Source organism: Trachurus trachurus (genome assembly GCF_905171665.1).
Source record: "Trachurus trachurus genome assembly, chromosome: 1".
Lineage (NCBI taxonomy): Eukaryota > Metazoa > Chordata > Actinopteri > Carangiformes > Carangidae > Trachurus > Trachurus trachurus.
Window position 1 is genome coordinate 35,232,253 of NC_139891.1, and position 18,337 is coordinate 35,250,589.

The following is an 18,337-nucleotide window of genomic DNA, read 5'->3' on the forward strand; positions in this document are numbered from 1 at the left end:
ACACACACACACACACACACACACACACACACACACACACACACACACACACACACACACACACACACACACACACACACACACAGAGGAAACTTTAACATGTTCAGACAGCAGGTAACCTCACAATGTGTGTGAACTGCTGCAGTATCAGTAGTATTAGCAGTAGTATCAGTAGTATTAATAGTAATATTAATAGTAGTATCTGTAGTACTGTACCATGCTGACTGAGTGAACTGCTGTGCAGCGGTCACGGCGTCGTCGGGGTTGGATATCACCATGGGAACCTTGTTGCAGCCCGGCTGCTTCAGGACTCGCTCCAGCTGCCGGACCGTCCGCTCCACGGTGCCGCGGGAACACAGGTCCACTTTACTGACCACGATGAAGATGGGAACTTTCAGCGCCATGGCCAGGCCCAGGTGCTCCCGAGTCGTCCCAGCTGGAAAACACAGAGGCAGGGGGATGAAACAAACACTACATTTCCCAGAATCCCCTCTGGCTGAGGCCAACATCATGACGTCACCTCGGTTCTGCTTACAGTTAAAGTTGTTTGGTGTAAGAAAATGTGATTAATTGATTAACCGATCAACAGATATCAATCAGTTATTAGTGATGAGACACTTTATAACTATTTAATAATTAATCAATCTTAATTTACTATTAATTATTATTAATCTGAGGATCTGGGTGAGGATTAACAACATGAAGGTTTGAATCTGTTCAACTCTGACCTCTGGTGGTGATTTATAGATACTGCAGCTGTGTGTATATTGTATTTAACTGGTTGTTGTTGATTTTTTTTTAAATTATAGCTCCTTCAGAATAAAGGCAAGTGTTTCTACTAAAGCTCCTTCAGAATAAAGGTAGAAGTTCATACTAAAGCTCCTTCAGAATAAAGGTGGATGTTTCTATTAAAGCTCCTTCAGAATAAAGGTAGCTGTTCCTTCAGAATAAAGGTAGATGTTTAGAATTTTGTAGACTTTTTTTAGACTTTATTTATTTGCACATATAAAATAGAACAGAACATTCACTTATCTCTCTTACTAGTGAGAAAGATACGAAAAGAAAAATGTGCAGGTGATGTTCCTACTAAAGCTCCTCCAGAATAAAGGTAGCTGTTCCTTCAGAATAAAGGTTGTTAAATTTTTATTGTATTTCCTTTTATGTCATCTCCTCCTCCTTCTTTAAAAAAAAAATCTATCTGACTGTGTTTAATGAGGGGGGCGCGGCTGCAGCTCACTCACCGATGCCCGTGTTGGCGCTCACCACCAACATGGCGAAGTCGGGGCAGTAGCTGGTGAGGCCGAAGATGGTCGTCTTCAGGTACTTGTGGTGTCCGGCCAGATCGATGAAGGTGATCATCTTAGAGGAGCTCTCACAGATCTCCTCCGCCGTCCGAGACTCACTGTAGTTCACCACCTTCAGAATAAAGGTAGATGTTTCTGTTACAGCTCCTTCAGAATAAAGGATGCTGTTTCTATTAAAGCTCCTTCAGAATAAAAGTAAATGTTTCTACTAAAGCTCCTTTAGAATAAAGGTAGATGTTTCTACTAAAGCTCCTTCAGAATAAAGGCAGATGTTTGTATTAAAGCTCCTTCAGAATAAAGGCAGATGTTTGTATTAAAGCTCCTTCAGAATAAAGGTAGATGTTTGTATCAAAGCTCCTTCAGAATAAAGGTAGTTGTTGTTTCTACTAAAGCTCCTTCAGAATAAAAGTAGATGTTTGTATTAAAGCTCCTTCAGAATAAAAGTAGATGTTTCTACTACAGCTCCTTCAGAATAAAGGTAGATGTTTGTGTTAAAGCTCCTTCAGAATAAAAGTAGATGTTTGTATTAAAGCTCCTTCAGAATAAAGGTAGTTTCTACTAAAGCTCCTTCAGAATAAAAGTAGATGTTCGTATTAAAGCTCCTTCACAATAAAAGTAAATGTTTCTACTAAAGCTCCTTTAGAATAAAGGTAGATGTTTGTGTTAAAGCTCCTTCAGAATAAAGGCAGATGTTTGTATTAAAGCTCCTTCACAATAAAGGCAGATGTTTCTATTAAAGCTCCTTCACAATAAAGGCAGATGTTTCTGTTAAAGCTCCTTCAGAATAAAGGCAGATGTTTGTATTAAAGCTCCTTCACAATAAAGGCAGATGTTTCTATTAAAGCTCCTTCACAATAAAGGCAGATGTTTCTGTTAAAGCTCCTTCAGAATAAAGGTTTGTCACCTCTCCTTTGCTGTTGAAGCCCAGGATCTCGAAGCTGATGCTGGACGTGCGTCCCGTCTGGATCTCGTGCAGGTGCCTGAACAGGTTGAGTCGCGCTCGTCCTCGCCCGTTGTCCAGCTCGCCCTGCGTCAGGACGCCCAGCAGGGTCGACTTCCCCGCGTCCACGTTCCCCAGGACCGCCACCCGCAGGTCCAGGAACTGTCCCGGGTCACAACAGCAACAGAACAGAGAGAGGAGACGTCAGTCGACTTTCATCACAGTGGACGAAGACGAGGACGATGACTGATTGATTGATTGATTGATTGATATCTTCATTTCGATCATGTAAACGACAATGTAAAAAAAAAAAAAAAATAAGTTAAAATAATAATATAATAAGGAAATAAGTGAACAGCAAAAATGTACACAAAAAAAGTAACATCTCATAAGCAACGCAGTTTACATGAGCGAAAAGGAGTAGGAAGAAGTATAAACTTATCTAATCCTACCCCTATAATTTTAACTATATGTTCTAATTAAACATTTTACACATTACACATTTTAATCCAAATAGTAAGTAAGTAAGCAAACACCTTGTGTGAATTATTCAATGGACCTCTGGAGAATCATTTCTTTATGTCTCTTTTTAAACATGATTACACTCGAAATGTTTTTGATTTCAGTTACTCATATTATTCCACACTTTTACTCCACAAATGGTGATACAGAAACTTTTCTTTGTTGTGCGAGCTCTGCCAACCTTTAGATTTGATTTCTCTCTTAAATCATAACCTTGCTCTCTTTCATGAAACATTCTCTGAATATTTCTTGGTAGCAGATTGATAGTTCCTTGCTTTATATAATACTTGGGCTGTTTTATGCTCCACCAAATCAAACAATTTTAGAGTCATGACGAGGACAGAAACTCACCTGCTGGTCATCGGGGACTTTGCGAACGAGGACTTCGGCGATCTTGCGAGTGTTTCTGTCCAAGTCGTAGTCGACCTCGCGCTCTCGGAGGAGAGTGATGTCGGCGCCGACTCTGCAGAGACAAAGTGGATCCACTGAGCAGGTTCTGTGGTGACAACAACTCTAATAACTTCATAAAAACCTCGCTTTTAGTGCAGAGAGTCATAAATATATCACCAGACATGCAGCTGTAGGAAACTTTACATTACCTAAAGCAAGATCTAACGCCATCAAGCGTACGGTTCTGTATAGAGGTATGAAAGAATGGAATTCACTGCCGAAAAATATCAAACTCACCACGAACACAAAGAAATTCAAAATATTAATAAAACAGCATTTATCAAAGTAAGACAACATGGTATATTTATATATGGAGTATATTTCGATGGATATATGATATGTGTTATTATAATGTATATTCTGTAGAATGAAGGTATATACAAGTATGATGTGTAATGATGTATACATATATGATATGTAGAAATGTGGGTAATATGATTAGTATGTGAACAATTAAAACGAAGAATGAATGAAGCACAGTTAAGAAACGTAAACACTCACTCTGTTTTTGTTTTGTTGGGTTAAGCATATCGCTCACTTGTTTTTTTTTGTTTTTAATTTTTATAATGTTTATGTTTTGTGTTTTCAACTGTATATTTGATACTGTCGGACCCCAGGAAGAATAGCTGTGGCTTTGCTGCAGCTAATGGGGATCTTAATAATAAACAATAAACTTTATCTTTTAGCGTCTGAGACAAATTTGATAAAAACAGAAGTTCCATCGAGGCGTCGTCTGTGACGGCGAGACAGAGACGACCTGAAAACAACACGGGCGGCGTTGAAAGCGACTCTCAACAGGAAGTAGGACCTACTTCTCTGCCATCCTCTTCAGGGTCTTGAGCGAGGCCTTCATGTCGACCTCCGTCAGTCCCACCAGCAGCCCGTTGTCCTCCACTCCGATCTGGTACACGGCCTCGCCGCGGCCTTCCTGCAGACGCCACTTCAGCTGCGTGGCCAGGTGCTCGAAGCGATACTGAGTCGGGTTCACGAGCTTCAGCTGCAGAGAGGAAGGTCAATAATCAATAATTAATATAGAGAACACAACATATCAGCAGGTTGTGGACAGTATGGAGAGTTAAAAAATCACAGGTCAGGACACAGTTAACTGAACTAAAACACTGAGATCCCTTAACATACTCATTTATAATAAGCTATTTAAGTGCTTTAGTTTAAATTATTATTATTATTATTTTATTTTTGTAATGTTTTAACTAGGCTATGTTCCTGTAACTTTTGTGTGTGTGTTATACCTTTTAAAAAGGTATACATAATCATGTAGCCTATGTCATGGTGTGTTTTCATGGTGTGTTATCATATAATAATATGGAAATCACACAAGTAGAAAAGATGTTGTTAAAGATTATTACCTTATATTCAATGTTTCCTTCTTCAGCCTGTGACACAAAAACAACCTCAGGTTAGTGAACAACAAATGACAAAAAGATATAGGCTACACAATGTGTTGTTAATGTGGCAGAACATGACCGGCTATTATAATAACTATAATAATAAATACTTTTTATTTCTATTATGTTATTATTATGACATTAATCAAATACTATCAACATGTTGTACAGTGATGAGTAACGCCCACCTCCTATGACCGGATCTCATTGACTATCCTTACAATTTAAGGTTTCTTTTCCAAATAGAAACATGAATTAACACATATCTATAAATTGGACATTTTCCTGAATCAACGGTGTTAACTTCTCAATTCGGTTTAGTATTAATCCACCTGGCGCTACTTATTTCTTCATAATTTACCAGTTTATACCGCAGTTAGTCCGTATTCAGCCCATCCGGGTTAACGCGCTGACAGCGGGGCCTCGACGTCAGTCAGTCAAACAAACTGCTCCAGAAGTTGGAGGCTAAAATATAATAAATCAAACTCTGCTCATGTTGCAGATTTTATAGCCGAATTATTATCTGGTTCTTTTAATTTAAAACAAGCTGTTTAGTGAACTTCTACGAGCTGTGTGAGTGATTTATTTATCTGTAAACGTGTTAAATGGCCAAGTATGTGAGTGGAGGGTGGTGTGACGTAGGAGAGCGGCCGTTAAGAGACTTCACTACGGTGTAACGGCTAAAATTTAAAACTCAGAATAATAACAAACAGTAACAGGACGAAGCGAAGCCGCCATGTTGTCGACGTTTTATTATTAGTGTGGTGGTGTTAAACAAGAAGACGTTAGTGGGGTTTCCCGCCGCCTGCCTGGCTACTTTCACGGGCTTCAGGTAAGTGGTTCTTCTCTTCTACCCTAATCCCCGGAGCTAAAACGGACGGTTCGGTTGTAACGTTAAGTAACTATCTACCTCCGGTGGTAAATACGGCGGCGGGGTTTTGTTGTTCCTGTTGTTCTTTTTATTCCGTCTCCTCCGGCCTCGTTTGCCTCTTCTCGTTCGCGATTTCTTCGACGTTTTCTTCCCGTTGTTCCCGGAGCCCGAGCCCGGCTGTCCGTGTCTGCCGTGCCCGGGCGACACTGCACCTCCGCCGGCGCCGGACAAATCCACCATCGCTGGCTGATGATGAGCTCAAGATGTCCGCCGGCGGCGCCGTGAGATGCGGCGGGAGAGCGGCCTGGCTTCACGGCGACGAAACAACATGTAGGATTAATAATAATAATGATGATAATAATAAAACCGACGGTGGTGTTAACGTTATGCTGTCTTGTAACATCGCATCTGTTAAAACACACAGTCAGGCTGTCGGGGAGCGGGGCTGCGGCGCAGGAGGAGGATGCTCTCTCCTCAGCATCACCGACATCTTCGTCAAGTCTGGGCTTTTAAACCGCTCAACTTCCGGCTACGACTTTCAGAATAATCCTACAGCGCGTTTTAACCAATACTTCCATGGTTTTAACGGGATACAGACAGACTCAAATTTCAAAATAAAAGAACAAAGGTAAGTGGGAATAGCAGGTTCTGGTTAAAATCCATTTTAAAGCAGCAGTTTCCAAATCATATGAAGGACAAAAAATAATAATTAGGAGAACATTTAAAATGTTGATGCATAATTTATCAATCTTTCTGTATTTTTCAGTTTAATTGATATTTTTGAGTGATTTTGAATTTGAATTTGAATTTGAATTTATTGGTTTAAATATACAGAGACAATGCACATTAATAAACATTTCTGTAAACATGCCGGTTTAGCCAAATTGGCTAATTTTCAACCGTAGTCTCTGGGGCAGGTGACTTGAGCACTACAATAATTAAAAATGCATTAAAAAATAAACAAACACAAAACAGTACTATGCCTACTTATAAAGTACAGTATACAATACAAAATATTACAGTGCATTCACCTTTTCCTTTGCTTTATTCAACAGCGCTGATGTGGACTTGAATGAGTGATTGATCTGAGAATGGTAAGTAAGTAAGTAAGTAAGTAAGTAAGTAAATTCTTTATTGTCCCGAAACGGGCAAATGTTGTTGCAGCAGCTGCTAGACATTGAAAACAAGACACACCACAGGAGGACATAGAGGTAAAAAGCACAAAGCACACACAGCACTGCTGTCAATGATAATGGCAAATAAAAACAACAAAGCCACTATAAAATCTATACAGAGGACAGATAAGAAACAACAATAGATCAAATCTAAAAATACATGAAGAAACCTAGTAAGGCAATAAATAAGTGCAAGAGTAGCCTACGACTGACTGTGTGACTGTGTGGCTACCTCCTTTTCCCCGCATTCAGGAGGGTGATTAGCCTAGAAATCTAGACGCACCCTAGCGGCAGCAAAAATATTTGCTCCGTAGGTGGGTCTAGAAACGAACCATAGGAACTTTTTGAGTCTCGAACACCGATTGTGTTCACCAATCACAGCGCTCTATCTGTTTAGAGAGTCGTTGGGCGGGCTTAACGCGGTGACGACATACATTTTAATTGGCTTGTCAGGCTAACGTCATGCTGCTCTTTGCTCTGATTGGTCGTAGTGCTAGCTAGCGCTACCCTATTGCGTGCAGAGGCAGTTTGAAAGACAGCCTTCATCCCGCCCCCTGGATTGAGCCGAGGTCTACCGGTCGTTTCCAGACTATACATTTTAGTGATATAGTCTGGCTCGTCAGGCTAGAGGGTGATAGCTGTCGAGGTGAATGAGGTCAGTGTGAAATTAACAGAGATTATGAACATGAACCTCTATACTGAATTATGATGATGGGATTAAAGGTAAAATTTCACAGCACTACATTTAGCACAGTGGAGAAACTGACTGGAAGTTTTTTTATCTACATTGTCCAGACCAGTACTACACTGTTTCTCTGTGCACAAACATGATATTATTCAAAGTTCCAATTAAATAAATTTGAGTTGCTGATTTTAAACGTGAATTGCAATAAACAAGTACAAGTACATTAGGTTATCTGTATTCATAGGTTTATTAATTTTTCATCAGGTTATTGACTTACACATTAGGTGAAATCACAACCACAATGCTATACAAACACATATTCTTAATATGAGACACAGATGACAGACTTCTGATTTATCCATGACATCTTTAGCTCTTAAGAAATTAATTCAACAATTACCTGTTTTCATACAATCATCAGGCATCAAAGAACATGGAAATCTGATGTTTTACAGATGTTGTACAGATGTGCCTCACTGACTCTGACAAACAGATGTCAGTTGTCAGATCACATTATATTTAAATAAAAACCCTTTTGAACTTTCATAATTTCCTAAAATCCTCCCACTGAAATGACTGAGACAAAGTAAAAGAGAAAAGACAACAAAAAAAAGAAAATGAACAATTTACATTTGATCGTTTTGTCCTTGTTTAGTTTGTTTTTAAATCTCTAATCCACATTTATCCTTTACATCTGTAACGCTGCTGTAATAAGGACCACATCTACTGCATATTTACTCTATTCATTAGATTCACATGACGTCACTGTGTTTCTGCGCCGCCATATTTGTGTCCGAATCAGGGCAATCTGGGCACAGATCACAGCATCACGTTACCAGAACAAGTGGAGTAGTAGGAGGAAATCAGCAAGAGACCGAAAATTGACGTTATTTGAAAGATGCCAGGATTATATTGTGCTGTTGACTGTGATAGCAGTCGCCAAAAAAACCCCGGACTGCAGTTTTATTCCATCCCAAAAGACGTAAAGTTATAGGCGGAATAAATAGTTGACTGCAGGCAGTCTATCAGTGGCAGCGTGGGCTGTGACAAGTCTCACAAAAAGAGGGGATTCACTTTTTTTTAATAACATAGATATATTGAATTCTGCATTTTGATTACTTTCTTATTAATTACTCACTGATTCTGCATTCAGTCTTTTATTTCTGAATAACAGGCCGTTGCTAAGTAAAACGGGTCGTTGCTAGGGACGCCGCTCTGATCAGCGGAGCAGGGCAGAAGAACTATCAAGGATTTTTACCTTGTGTTTCATTTTTACCAGCTTCAGACTAATTGTGATGTTAGAGAAATGACTTGTAGCTTGTTAGAGGGAGAGTGGAGGCTCTCTGCCTCCCTCACCGCTGCTGGAACCAAACCTGCGATCAGAGCGGACAGAGCGGACGGGCCAGCGCAGTGTCACAGCTGTGACCAGCTGTGTCTGTGCCACCGCGAGTCCGTGACACAAACGTGTCCGGTATCGTAATCTCTTATGACAGACAGGACGACATAAATGCGCACATCGTAACATTTAGCCTACATGATAATTCATCAATCTACTGATTGATTATCAAAAGCTCGTTGAAAACAACTACACACGAGTCGACCGGGAGGAGGGTGAGGAGCAAACAGCGGAGAAGTGACCGGACTAAGGACTTTGATCAACATTACGTCTCAAATTAATTAATTCAGGGCTCCAGGCTGCGACTAAATGGTCGCATTTTGCGACTAAAATTTGATACAATGCGAGTAAATTTTTCATCTACTCGCGCATGTGCGACCAGTAAATTTGCCCCGATTTTTTTTTTTTTTTTTTTTAATGACCATTGACAACTGTGATTGGCTAATGTGTGAAAAGAAACGTGTGTTTCTCTTCTCTACATCTCGGAGCGGAGGAGACGTCTTTTCACAGCGCAGCTCCGTGTGAAACAGCAGGAGACACACAGACCGGCGACCTGCGCGTGTGTGTGTGTGTGTGTGTGCTGAACATCACCCGCGATATTTTATTTTCTTCCGACGGCTCGCTACAAACCATAAACATCCCATAATATGCTCGCGCTCTCAGCAGCGGTACTCAAATCGTCACAAGGCAACGAAGCAACTTGACTCACGTTGCAGAACAGCGCTGCACACAGGCTCCCAAACGGAAATGATTATTGATTGATTGTTGATCGATAGATTTTTTTTTTTTTGACCGTGCGGCGAGGAGGAGGGGGAGGAGGGGGAGGAGGGGGGGGGGGGTCGACGAGTTTGATGCCAAGGAGTCCGTGCACATGTGGCTCAAACAGGGTCAACAGACAAAGAGGCCAAACAACAGGGGCTGTCCTACACAGGGTGGAGGGTCCTGTGGGTCTGTTCTTGGATGAGTTCGCGCCCCCGACACCGGCACTCTCTGGGAGAGAGAGCGCGCCGGTCAGGGAATGACGGGGCGTTCAAAGGCGCTCCGTCACAATGAGGTGTGTCTAAACATTATAGTTTCTGCATTTATCAAAGTATTTCTCAGTAATACAGTGAAAATTTGAGGAAATGTGAAAATGTAGTCGATTTCGGTGTGCGCCCCTAAATTTTCTGTTTGCGCTCCTAAAATTTTAAGTTAGGGGCCACTGTGCTCCTAGTCAAAAAAGTTAGTCTGGAGCCCTGTAATTAATTCATAAACTGTGTAATAAGTGGGATAATATAGAGTTTGTCTGTTGTTATAGAAATATAAACCCAGACAGGATGTATGAAACCCTGTAATTTTGTCAAGAAACTGTCATTTCCATCCTGCGGTTTGCATGCTGTCATATGAGGAGACCTGTCAAATCGGACACAAATATGGCGGCGGTCCCTTCGACGTGACGTCACTGCAACCCATGAATTCACACACAATTATAAGATTCATTCATCAGTGTATTGTTGTTGCCAATGATCAGGCATTTTGATTGACAGGACAGATGATCAGAGGGGCAGAGTTTTTACCTCCATGATGAAGATAAGGACCAAAGTATGGGTGTAGTTTGTCAGTGAAGCAGCAGCCAGTGAAGGAGTAGATGAGAGCTGCAGCATCTACGTCATAAAAGGAGACCAGACCCTCCTCATAATCCAAAAACACCCCCACCTTCTCAAGACCAGACCTCAGAGTGAGATCGACTGAGGAGTCAGCAAGAGCTTTGTACTCATTTCCATTTCTCATATATATCGTCCAGTAACCATCCTCAGGACTCAGTGTAATTTCTCCCTTCCTGTTGATCGACTCTCTGGCCACTCCCACATCCCAGTCAGTTTTTCCTTTAACCTGAACCTCAAAGTAAAATCTGCCTGAAGAGAAACTCTGTTTTCCTAAAACACAGACACATTTATCAAATCTCTCTGGGTTGTCTGGGAGATTCTTCCTCACATCACCATGATGAACTTGTTTTCCATCATCAGATAGGATGAGCCATGGATTTGCTGTATCAGGATCCAGACTCACATCCACTGCAAACTGCTGGACCCTCTTCATCTCAGCCTTCATCTTCATCTCCTCCATCTGTTCATGGAGCGTCTCCTCCAGCTGAGACACAGCTCTCACCACAGTCCCCTCATATGATGGATGAACTCTGACCTGTGTCCAGTCCATGGTGGGTGGAGCAGCTTTCAGGGATGGGAAGCTTTGGAGGAGGTGGAGGTGGTCTTCAGAGAGTGAGAGCTGCTCCACCTCAGTGCTTCTCTTCTCCAGCTCAGAGTTTTCCTGTTCCAGCTCTGTGATGAAGTCTTCAGTCTGTTTCTCTGAGCTTTTCTGTTTCTCTTCGATCTCCTCGATGAGCTGCTTCAGGCCTCTGTCAACAGACTCCTTCAGAGCAGTGAAGACCTCAACACCTTCTGCTTTCTCTCTGTCTGCAGCAGCTTTACTGATCTTCACTGACTGTTTCATCTTCTCAATCTTCAGTCGTCTCTTCTGGATCATCTGCTGAGTTTCAGCCTCTGTATTCTGCAGCTCTGCCTTCTTTCCTTCATATTCTTCTCTCAGAGGAACAAACTCATGAGTCTTGTGGTCTAAAACAGGGCAGAGCATGCAGACACATGTCTGGTCGGTCTGACAGAACAGCTCCAGAGGTTTATCGTGCTTCCTACACATCCTGTCCTCCAGGTTCTCCACAGGCTCCATCAGCTGATGTCTCCTCAGACGTGACAGTGTCAGATGAGGCTCCAGGTGAGTCTCACAGTAGGAGGTCAGACACACCAGGCAGGACTTCAGGGCCTTCAGTTTGGTTCCAGTGCAGACGTCACAGGGAACTTCTCCTGGTTTGGAAACTTGTTGCTCTGAGCTGCTGCTGCTGGTTTTCTGTTGAGCTTCACGTCTGAACTGAGCAACAACCTCAGAGAGCAGAGTGTTGACATGCAGCTCAGGTCTCACATAGAAAACCTTGTTACACATTGGACACTGACATGGTACATTAACGTCCCAGTGCTGAGTGATGCAACTCTGGCAGAAGTTGTGTCCACATGGTGTACTGACTGGATCAGTGAAGACACCCAGACAGATGGAGCACAGGAACTGATCTTCAGACCTCAGGTTGCTGGCAGCAGACATGTCTACACACTGGGGACAAAGCCAAAAACAACATTTAGATCAGAAGAGTTTCCATTGTTGAGTATAAATTCAAGTTACTGTTTTATTCTGCAGTTGAAAGTCAAAGAAATTCACTTCTTAAAGCAAAACTGTGAAACATTTGCTCAGCAACTGCAGCCACAGGTGGTAATTACACAACACTGACACTGAGACAGGACAGAGGAAGTAGCCTATTTAATGTCTTAAATATCATCTGAATGTCTCCAAAAATAAATGCTAATAAACCAGTTTAGGGGCGTTCTATACTTCACTGGGTAGAGCTAACTTGACAGAAACCGTCCTCTACTCGGTCCTCTGAGGCCCCCGTGTCTCCACTGCAGAGCAGGACCTGCTGCGAGGACTACAGCCTGTGTATTTTTTACTACTACTACTATGTCTTTTAATGTTTTCTTTTTTCCAGCTGTGTAGATGTTTTTTTTTTGTGTTTTAAAAATGCTGCTTATTTTGGGACTTTTTCTTCTTTTCACATACCGTTCTGAGTATCAGCACAGAGTAAACCACAAGCCCCACCTGGGAGTTTTTCGGGGCTGATCGGAGTAACTACCCTGAGGAACTACCCTCAAGTGCAGTGGAACCCCCCCCCCGCCCCCCCCGCCAAAAATACTTTAAAAAAACAGTAAAAAAAAAATACCGACACAAAATGAAGGTACAGTTATTTATTGATGAATTTGAATTAGAGTCTCAAACATGATAAAAGCAGTTTGTATGCCTAATTTCCGAACGATACGTTTTACTGTACATCAGACGCGCAGCTTGTGAACAGGCAAGGCAGGCAACTACTTGGGGCCCCGAACCGTTGGGGGGCCCCCGAGGGTCGGGGCCCGAGGGCTGTTTTATCTACAGAAATATCTCAAAATGCGCTACCCGCAGTGACCGCACCCCCCTCCCCGTATCGTCGTATATCGTCGATTTGCAATGACATCTCAGTAGGAAACCCCCCTAAGGGCCGAGATATACTTGCTGTAAACTACGCGTACGCGAGCTGCCGCGCATATCCTGCGTCGCGTCACCTCGCGTCGCGTCACCTCGCGTCGATATGTGCGTTCGGTCGCAGGCGACGCATCAAACGGACGCAGGATACGCGCAGCAGCTCGCGTACGCGTAGTTTACAGCAAGTATATCTCGGCCCTAAGGGGGCTCCATGTCATTCTCCTGATCCCATCTAACGTAAACCTGTATGATGCACCTTATCACTGGGAGTTTCTAATGAAGCCAAGGGAAAAAGAAGAGTCCACCTGGGAGCAAGACGAGAAGAAAAAAAGAGGCTGAAGTAAAAAAGAATGCAAGACAGTGGTGGTAAGTGGAGCAGAGTATAACGTGAACAGTAAATAACTGCTGTTATACCAAAGATGTTCCGGTAAAATAGCCTGATTACGTTCTAAATATTACTGCGCTGGCTCAAACGCTTTTTCAGCGCATAATGGCACCCGAGTCTGTAAACACACAAAGCGGTAAGAAGTGCACTGATCAACTCAGGCTGTGACAGAGTCAGTGGCTGTACGCTGCGGTCACAGCGGGTCCCTCTTTTTTTTCTCTTTTATCGCCGACGAGAGTTATTAAATAGTCCGCTCAGCCACTTATTGTGAAAGACGCATGACTTTAACGGTAAAAACAACAACATTAAAGTATAAGTAATTGATTTAATAATTATTTATCTCGTAAGTGACCATGGTATTTGGGATAATGCCCTTCGAGGTGTCCGATTATCAGAAATGAATGGACTTTGTGGAAGCAACCATCCTCCGCTTTGCGTCCGACGGTTCACGCCTCCACGTCGTCCATTAATTTCTGATCCCTTCTTATTGAACAAATGCTAATAGTCCAAGTTTAAGTAAGTTAAGTTTATTGGGCAACTTAACGTTTTTGGTTACCGGTAGTTTTAGTGAGTGGGACTGCACTGGAGTCGGTCCAACCCATCCGACCGACCACCGGACTGAGCGACTCGGTGCGTGCGGTTCTGATGCTCACTCGGTTACGGTCGTTAAGTTACAAAAAAAATAAGAAGAAAAAAAAAGAGCAAGGTTAACTTAACGTTATCTGCTGGCCTCCTTGGCAGCAAGTAACAACACTATTAAATTGCTAGCTAGCAGGATGACATAGTAAAGCTATGTTACAGTATTGAAGTGAGTGGCCTATTATTATAATAACAATATGAAAGTATAAGAGTTAACAAGCTATTGGTGCTATGAAAGCTATGCCAAAGGAAAACATTTAAAAATCACTCTCTTATCTCTCCTCAGGATTATTATTTAGGTTTCTGACAGCAGCAAAACAGTGAAGTGGTGAAACCTGTGCATATTTTCATTTGTCCAGGTCATAGTATCTCAAAGGAATGTTCAATTGAAAGCAACTGGACTTGTTTTTTTTGCCTAGAAAAATAACCAAGTCCAGTTGCTTTCGATTGAAAATTCCTGTGAGGTTGATGTTCGATTAATAATGGTGATAAACACTGGTTGGAGGGCCCCCCTGGGGATTTTTGCTTAGGGCCCCAGCAGACTCTAAAATCACCTCTGCTGTACATCAAAGGTATGATTGCTGCTAGTTTCTTTTTCACCACAGTGAAGATGATAGCACATCAGAAATATTTCAATCAACAAACCTAACAGCTTCAAAGGGCCACGGAGCAACCCAAGATTTTTACATCCATGTTTTAACAATTTGTCATTTTATGAAGAGGTTTCATCATGAGGAAACTGGTGAGACCTTTCCAGGGTGTGGCACCAAGATACAACTCAATGACAACCGTTGGTGAAAGTAGAGACTGTGTTAAAAACAAAACAAAAAAACACCAGGTTACACTGAGCAGGTGTTCAGGTCAGGCTGTGAATTAGGAATTAAAATGATTTTGAAGCTGTTATTTTAAACGCAATAATTACATAATGTTGATTTCAAGTTAATCTGACACGTATGTATGAGATGCAAGTGGTGGTACTTTCTGTTAGTTTGTGTTAATGCCTACTGTTGAATCCCAGTAAATATTATGAATTATACTCACCTGTATTTGAGCAGGTATTGACAAAATCCTGATGAGCTTTATTTAATTTGTCTTCAGGCAAAAACGCAGATATAGATCCGTCTCCACCGAGGTTGTGCTGTCACTCTGACGCTCTCAGTCTTCTCAGGAACCTGATACTGAAGTTTGTGGTTTTATGCCAACGGCCACTGCAACTCAGTTCTTGTGATTTATTTCCTGCTTCAGATTTACTGACAAAAATGTTACGCCCCAGCTTTTTTGACACGAAGGGGCATAACAACAGACCCTCAAAACACCCACACAAAGACACAAATAAAAAATAAGAAAAGGTTTGATGAACATAAGGGTGACATGATCAAGACAGGACATTAACTAAAAAAAACAAAAACCAAACTGAGGGGGAGGCAAGCCCAGCAGTCCCCATGCGCACTGCTTCTGGTGCCAGCTGCAGGGCTTTTCACTTTTCAAGTCCAAGGCAGGTACTCGTAATATATGTTATTTTTATTTTTTACTTTAAATTTGAATTTCGTGTATTTGTTTTTGTTTTATTCTTTCTCTTTTATTATCATCACCATTATTTTATTTATTTCATTCTCAGTTTTTAATTCTCTTATCCCTCTCCTTCCCGTTAGTTCTTGCGTACAATGGGTTGTCACCAGACCCACTGGAGGTGGCCAGCCCATTGCAGGTCGTTTCCCTTCTAGAGCGAAACCCACCCCTTCAGGAGGGCTCCTATCAGGTCGGTCCAAGAGGCAGTTTTATGGTTGGAGAGGGGTAAGGTCAAGTTTATGTCCTGTGACATCTTGTCCTAAAGCAGTCTCATCTGTCAGTTTTAAATGTGAATTGCAAAAATAATCACATTAGGTTATCTGTATTCAGAGGTTTATTCATTTGTAATCAGGTTATTGTGTTCTTCATTACACATTATCGGCAAAATCACAAACATTCATTTATTTATGTCATGACGTGAGAGACTCATCACCTCTTAAGCTCTTAAGAAATGAATTCAAAAATAACATTTTCCCTCAATCACCAGACATTAAGATCTGATATGTTCTACAGATGCTGTACAAATGTGTCTCACTGATACTGAGATTTGTTCACATCAGATCACATTACATTTATATTAAAACCCTTTTAAACTCAATCATTAATTCAAAAATTTCATTAAAATTTCAAGTTTATTCGTCACATTTTGATTATGAGTAAATACAGTGAAAATCGGGGCACCGGGTGGCGCAGTGGGTTAAGCAGCTGCTGTTATATAAAGACTGCGTAGATTCTGTATTAACTCATAACACATTACAAATACAATGATTTCAGCAGTGATTGATTGACTGTTGTGAATGACCAGGGACTTTGATTGACAGGACAGATGATCAGAGGGGCGGAGTTTTTACCTCCATTATTAGAATAAGGACTTAAGAACGGGTGTAGTTTGTCAGTGAAGCAGCAGCCAGTGAAGGAGTAGATGAGAGCTGCAGCATCTACGTCATAAAAGGAGACCAGACCCTTCTCATAATCCACAAACACCCCCACATTCTCAAGACCAGACCTCAGAGTGAGATCAACATCATCATTAGCTGTGTACTCATTTCCATTTCTCAACCATATTGCCCAGTAACCATCCTCAGGACTCAGTGTGATTTCTCCCTTCCTGTCAATCGACTCTCTGGCCACTCCCACAGCCCACTTAGTTTTTCCTTCAACCTGAACCTCAAAGTAAAATCTGCCTGAAGAGAAACTCTGTTTTCCTAAGACACAGGGACTAGGAGAAAATCTCTCTGGGTTGTCCGGGAGATTCTTCCACACATCACCACAGTGAACTTGTTTTCCATCATCAGACAGGATGAGTGCAGGATGTGCTGTATCAGAATCCAGAGTCACATCCACTGCAAAATGCTGGACCCTCTTCATCTCAGCCTTCATCTTCATCTTCTCCATCTGTCCACGAAGCGTCTCCTCCAGCTGAGACACAGCTCTCACCACAGTCCCCTCATATGATGGTGGACGGACTCTGACCTGTGTCCAGTCCTTGGTGGGTGGACCAGCTTTCAGAGATGGGAAGTTTTGGAGGAGGTGGAGGTGGTCTTCAGAGAGTGAGAGCTGCTCCACCTCAGTGCTTCTCTTCTCCAGCTCAGAGATTTCCTGTTCCAGCTCTGTGATGAAGTCTTCAGCCTGTTTCTCTGAGCTTTTCTGTTTCTCTTCGATCTCCTTGATGAGCTGCTTCAGGCCTCTGTCAACAGACTCCTTCAGAGCAGTGAAGACCTCAACACCTTCTGCTTTCTCCCCGTCTGCAGCAGCTTTACTGGTCTTCACTGACTGTTTGATCTCCTCAATCTTCAGTCGTCTATTCTGGATCATCTGCTGAGTTTCAGCCTCTGTCTTCTGCAGCTCTGCCTTCTTTCCTTCATATTCTTCTCTCAGAGGAACAAACTCATGAGTCTTGTGGTCTAAAACAGAGCAGAGCATGCAGACACATGTCTGGTCGGTCTGACAGAACAGCTCCAGAGGTTTATCGTGCTTCCTACACATCCTGTCCTCCAGGTTCTCCACAGGCTCCATCAGCTGATGTCTCTTCAGACCTGACAGTGTCAGATGAGGCTCCAGGTGAGTCTCACAGTAGGAGGTCAGACACACCAGGCAGGACTTCAGGGCCTTCAGTTTGGTTCCAGTGCAGACGTCACAGGGAACTTCTCCTGGTTTGGAAACTTGTTGCTCTGAGCTGCTGCTGCTGGTTTTCTGTTGAACTTCACTTCTGAACTGAGCAACAACCTCAGAGAACAGAGTGTTGATCTTCAACTGAGGTATTGTTTCAAAAACCTCTTCACACATTGGACACTGATATGGTACATTAACGTCCCAATGCTGAGTGATGCAGCTCTGACAGAAGTTGTGTCCACATGGTGTACTGACTGGATCAGTGAAGACATCCAGACAGATGGAGCACAGGAACTGATCTTCAGACCTCAGGTTGCTGGCAGAAGACATGTCTACACACTGAGGACAAAGATTTAAGTCAAAAACAACATTTGAAATAGGAACATTTCCATTGTTGCCAGGATAAATAACATAAGTTACTGTTTAATTTTGCTGCTAAAAGTCACTTAGCTAGACTTCTTAAACCAATACTGTGCAGTGCTCAGCAACAGTGACCACTGCAGCTCCAGGTACAACAACACTGAGACAGGGCAGAGGGAGGATTTAATGTCTTAAATATAATTTGAATGTCTCCAGAAATACATACCAATGAGCATCATATAGCTCACTGGGTAGAGCAGGCGCCCCATATACAGAGGGTATAGTCCTTGCTGCAATGACCTTTGCTGCATGTCTTCCCGCCTCTCTCTGTCTCCCCATTGTTTGTCTCTCTCCAGCTATCCTATCAATTAAAGGCATAAAAGCCCCCCAACAAGAAGCATTTT

At 42.2% G+C, this 18,337-nt stretch overlaps 2 protein-coding genes across 2 annotated transcripts in view; both read right to left on the reverse strand.

Annotated features, from left to right (window-relative positions):
* The window catches only part of gtpbp2b (GTP binding protein 2b), a gene marked incomplete at both ends in the record, with an annotated part of 9,029 nt that extends 3,296 nt beyond the window's left edge, over positions 1 to 5,733 (reverse strand). Inside the window, 7 exons of the mRNA XM_083976723.1 lie at positions 217 to 436; positions 1,242 to 1,416; positions 2,209 to 2,406; positions 3,118 to 3,229; positions 4,029 to 4,213; positions 4,584 to 4,610; positions 5,533 to 5,733. Of these exons, the coding sequence (XP_083832849.1) occupies positions 217 to 436; positions 1,242 to 1,416; positions 2,209 to 2,406; positions 3,118 to 3,229; positions 4,029 to 4,213; positions 4,584 to 4,610; positions 5,533 to 5,733 (1,118 nt within the window). The remainder of the gene's footprint in view (positions 1 to 216; positions 437 to 1,241; positions 1,417 to 2,208; positions 2,407 to 3,117; positions 3,230 to 4,028; positions 4,214 to 4,583; positions 4,611 to 5,532) is intronic.
* A 4,522-nt stretch (positions 5,734 to 10,255) lies between these two features.
* On the reverse strand, positions 10,256 to 17,903 carry LOC310989698 (uncharacterized protein; the record flags this gene model as incomplete). The annotated part of the gene is made up of 2 exons (XM_083976843.1): positions 10,256 to 11,908; positions 16,251 to 17,903. The coding sequence occupies 2 exons, from the start codon at positions 17,901 to 17,903 to the stop codon at positions 10,256 to 10,258; spliced, it is 3,306 nt and encodes a 1,101-aa protein (XP_083832969.1).
* Positions 17,904 to 18,337: the final 434 nt, after the last annotated feature.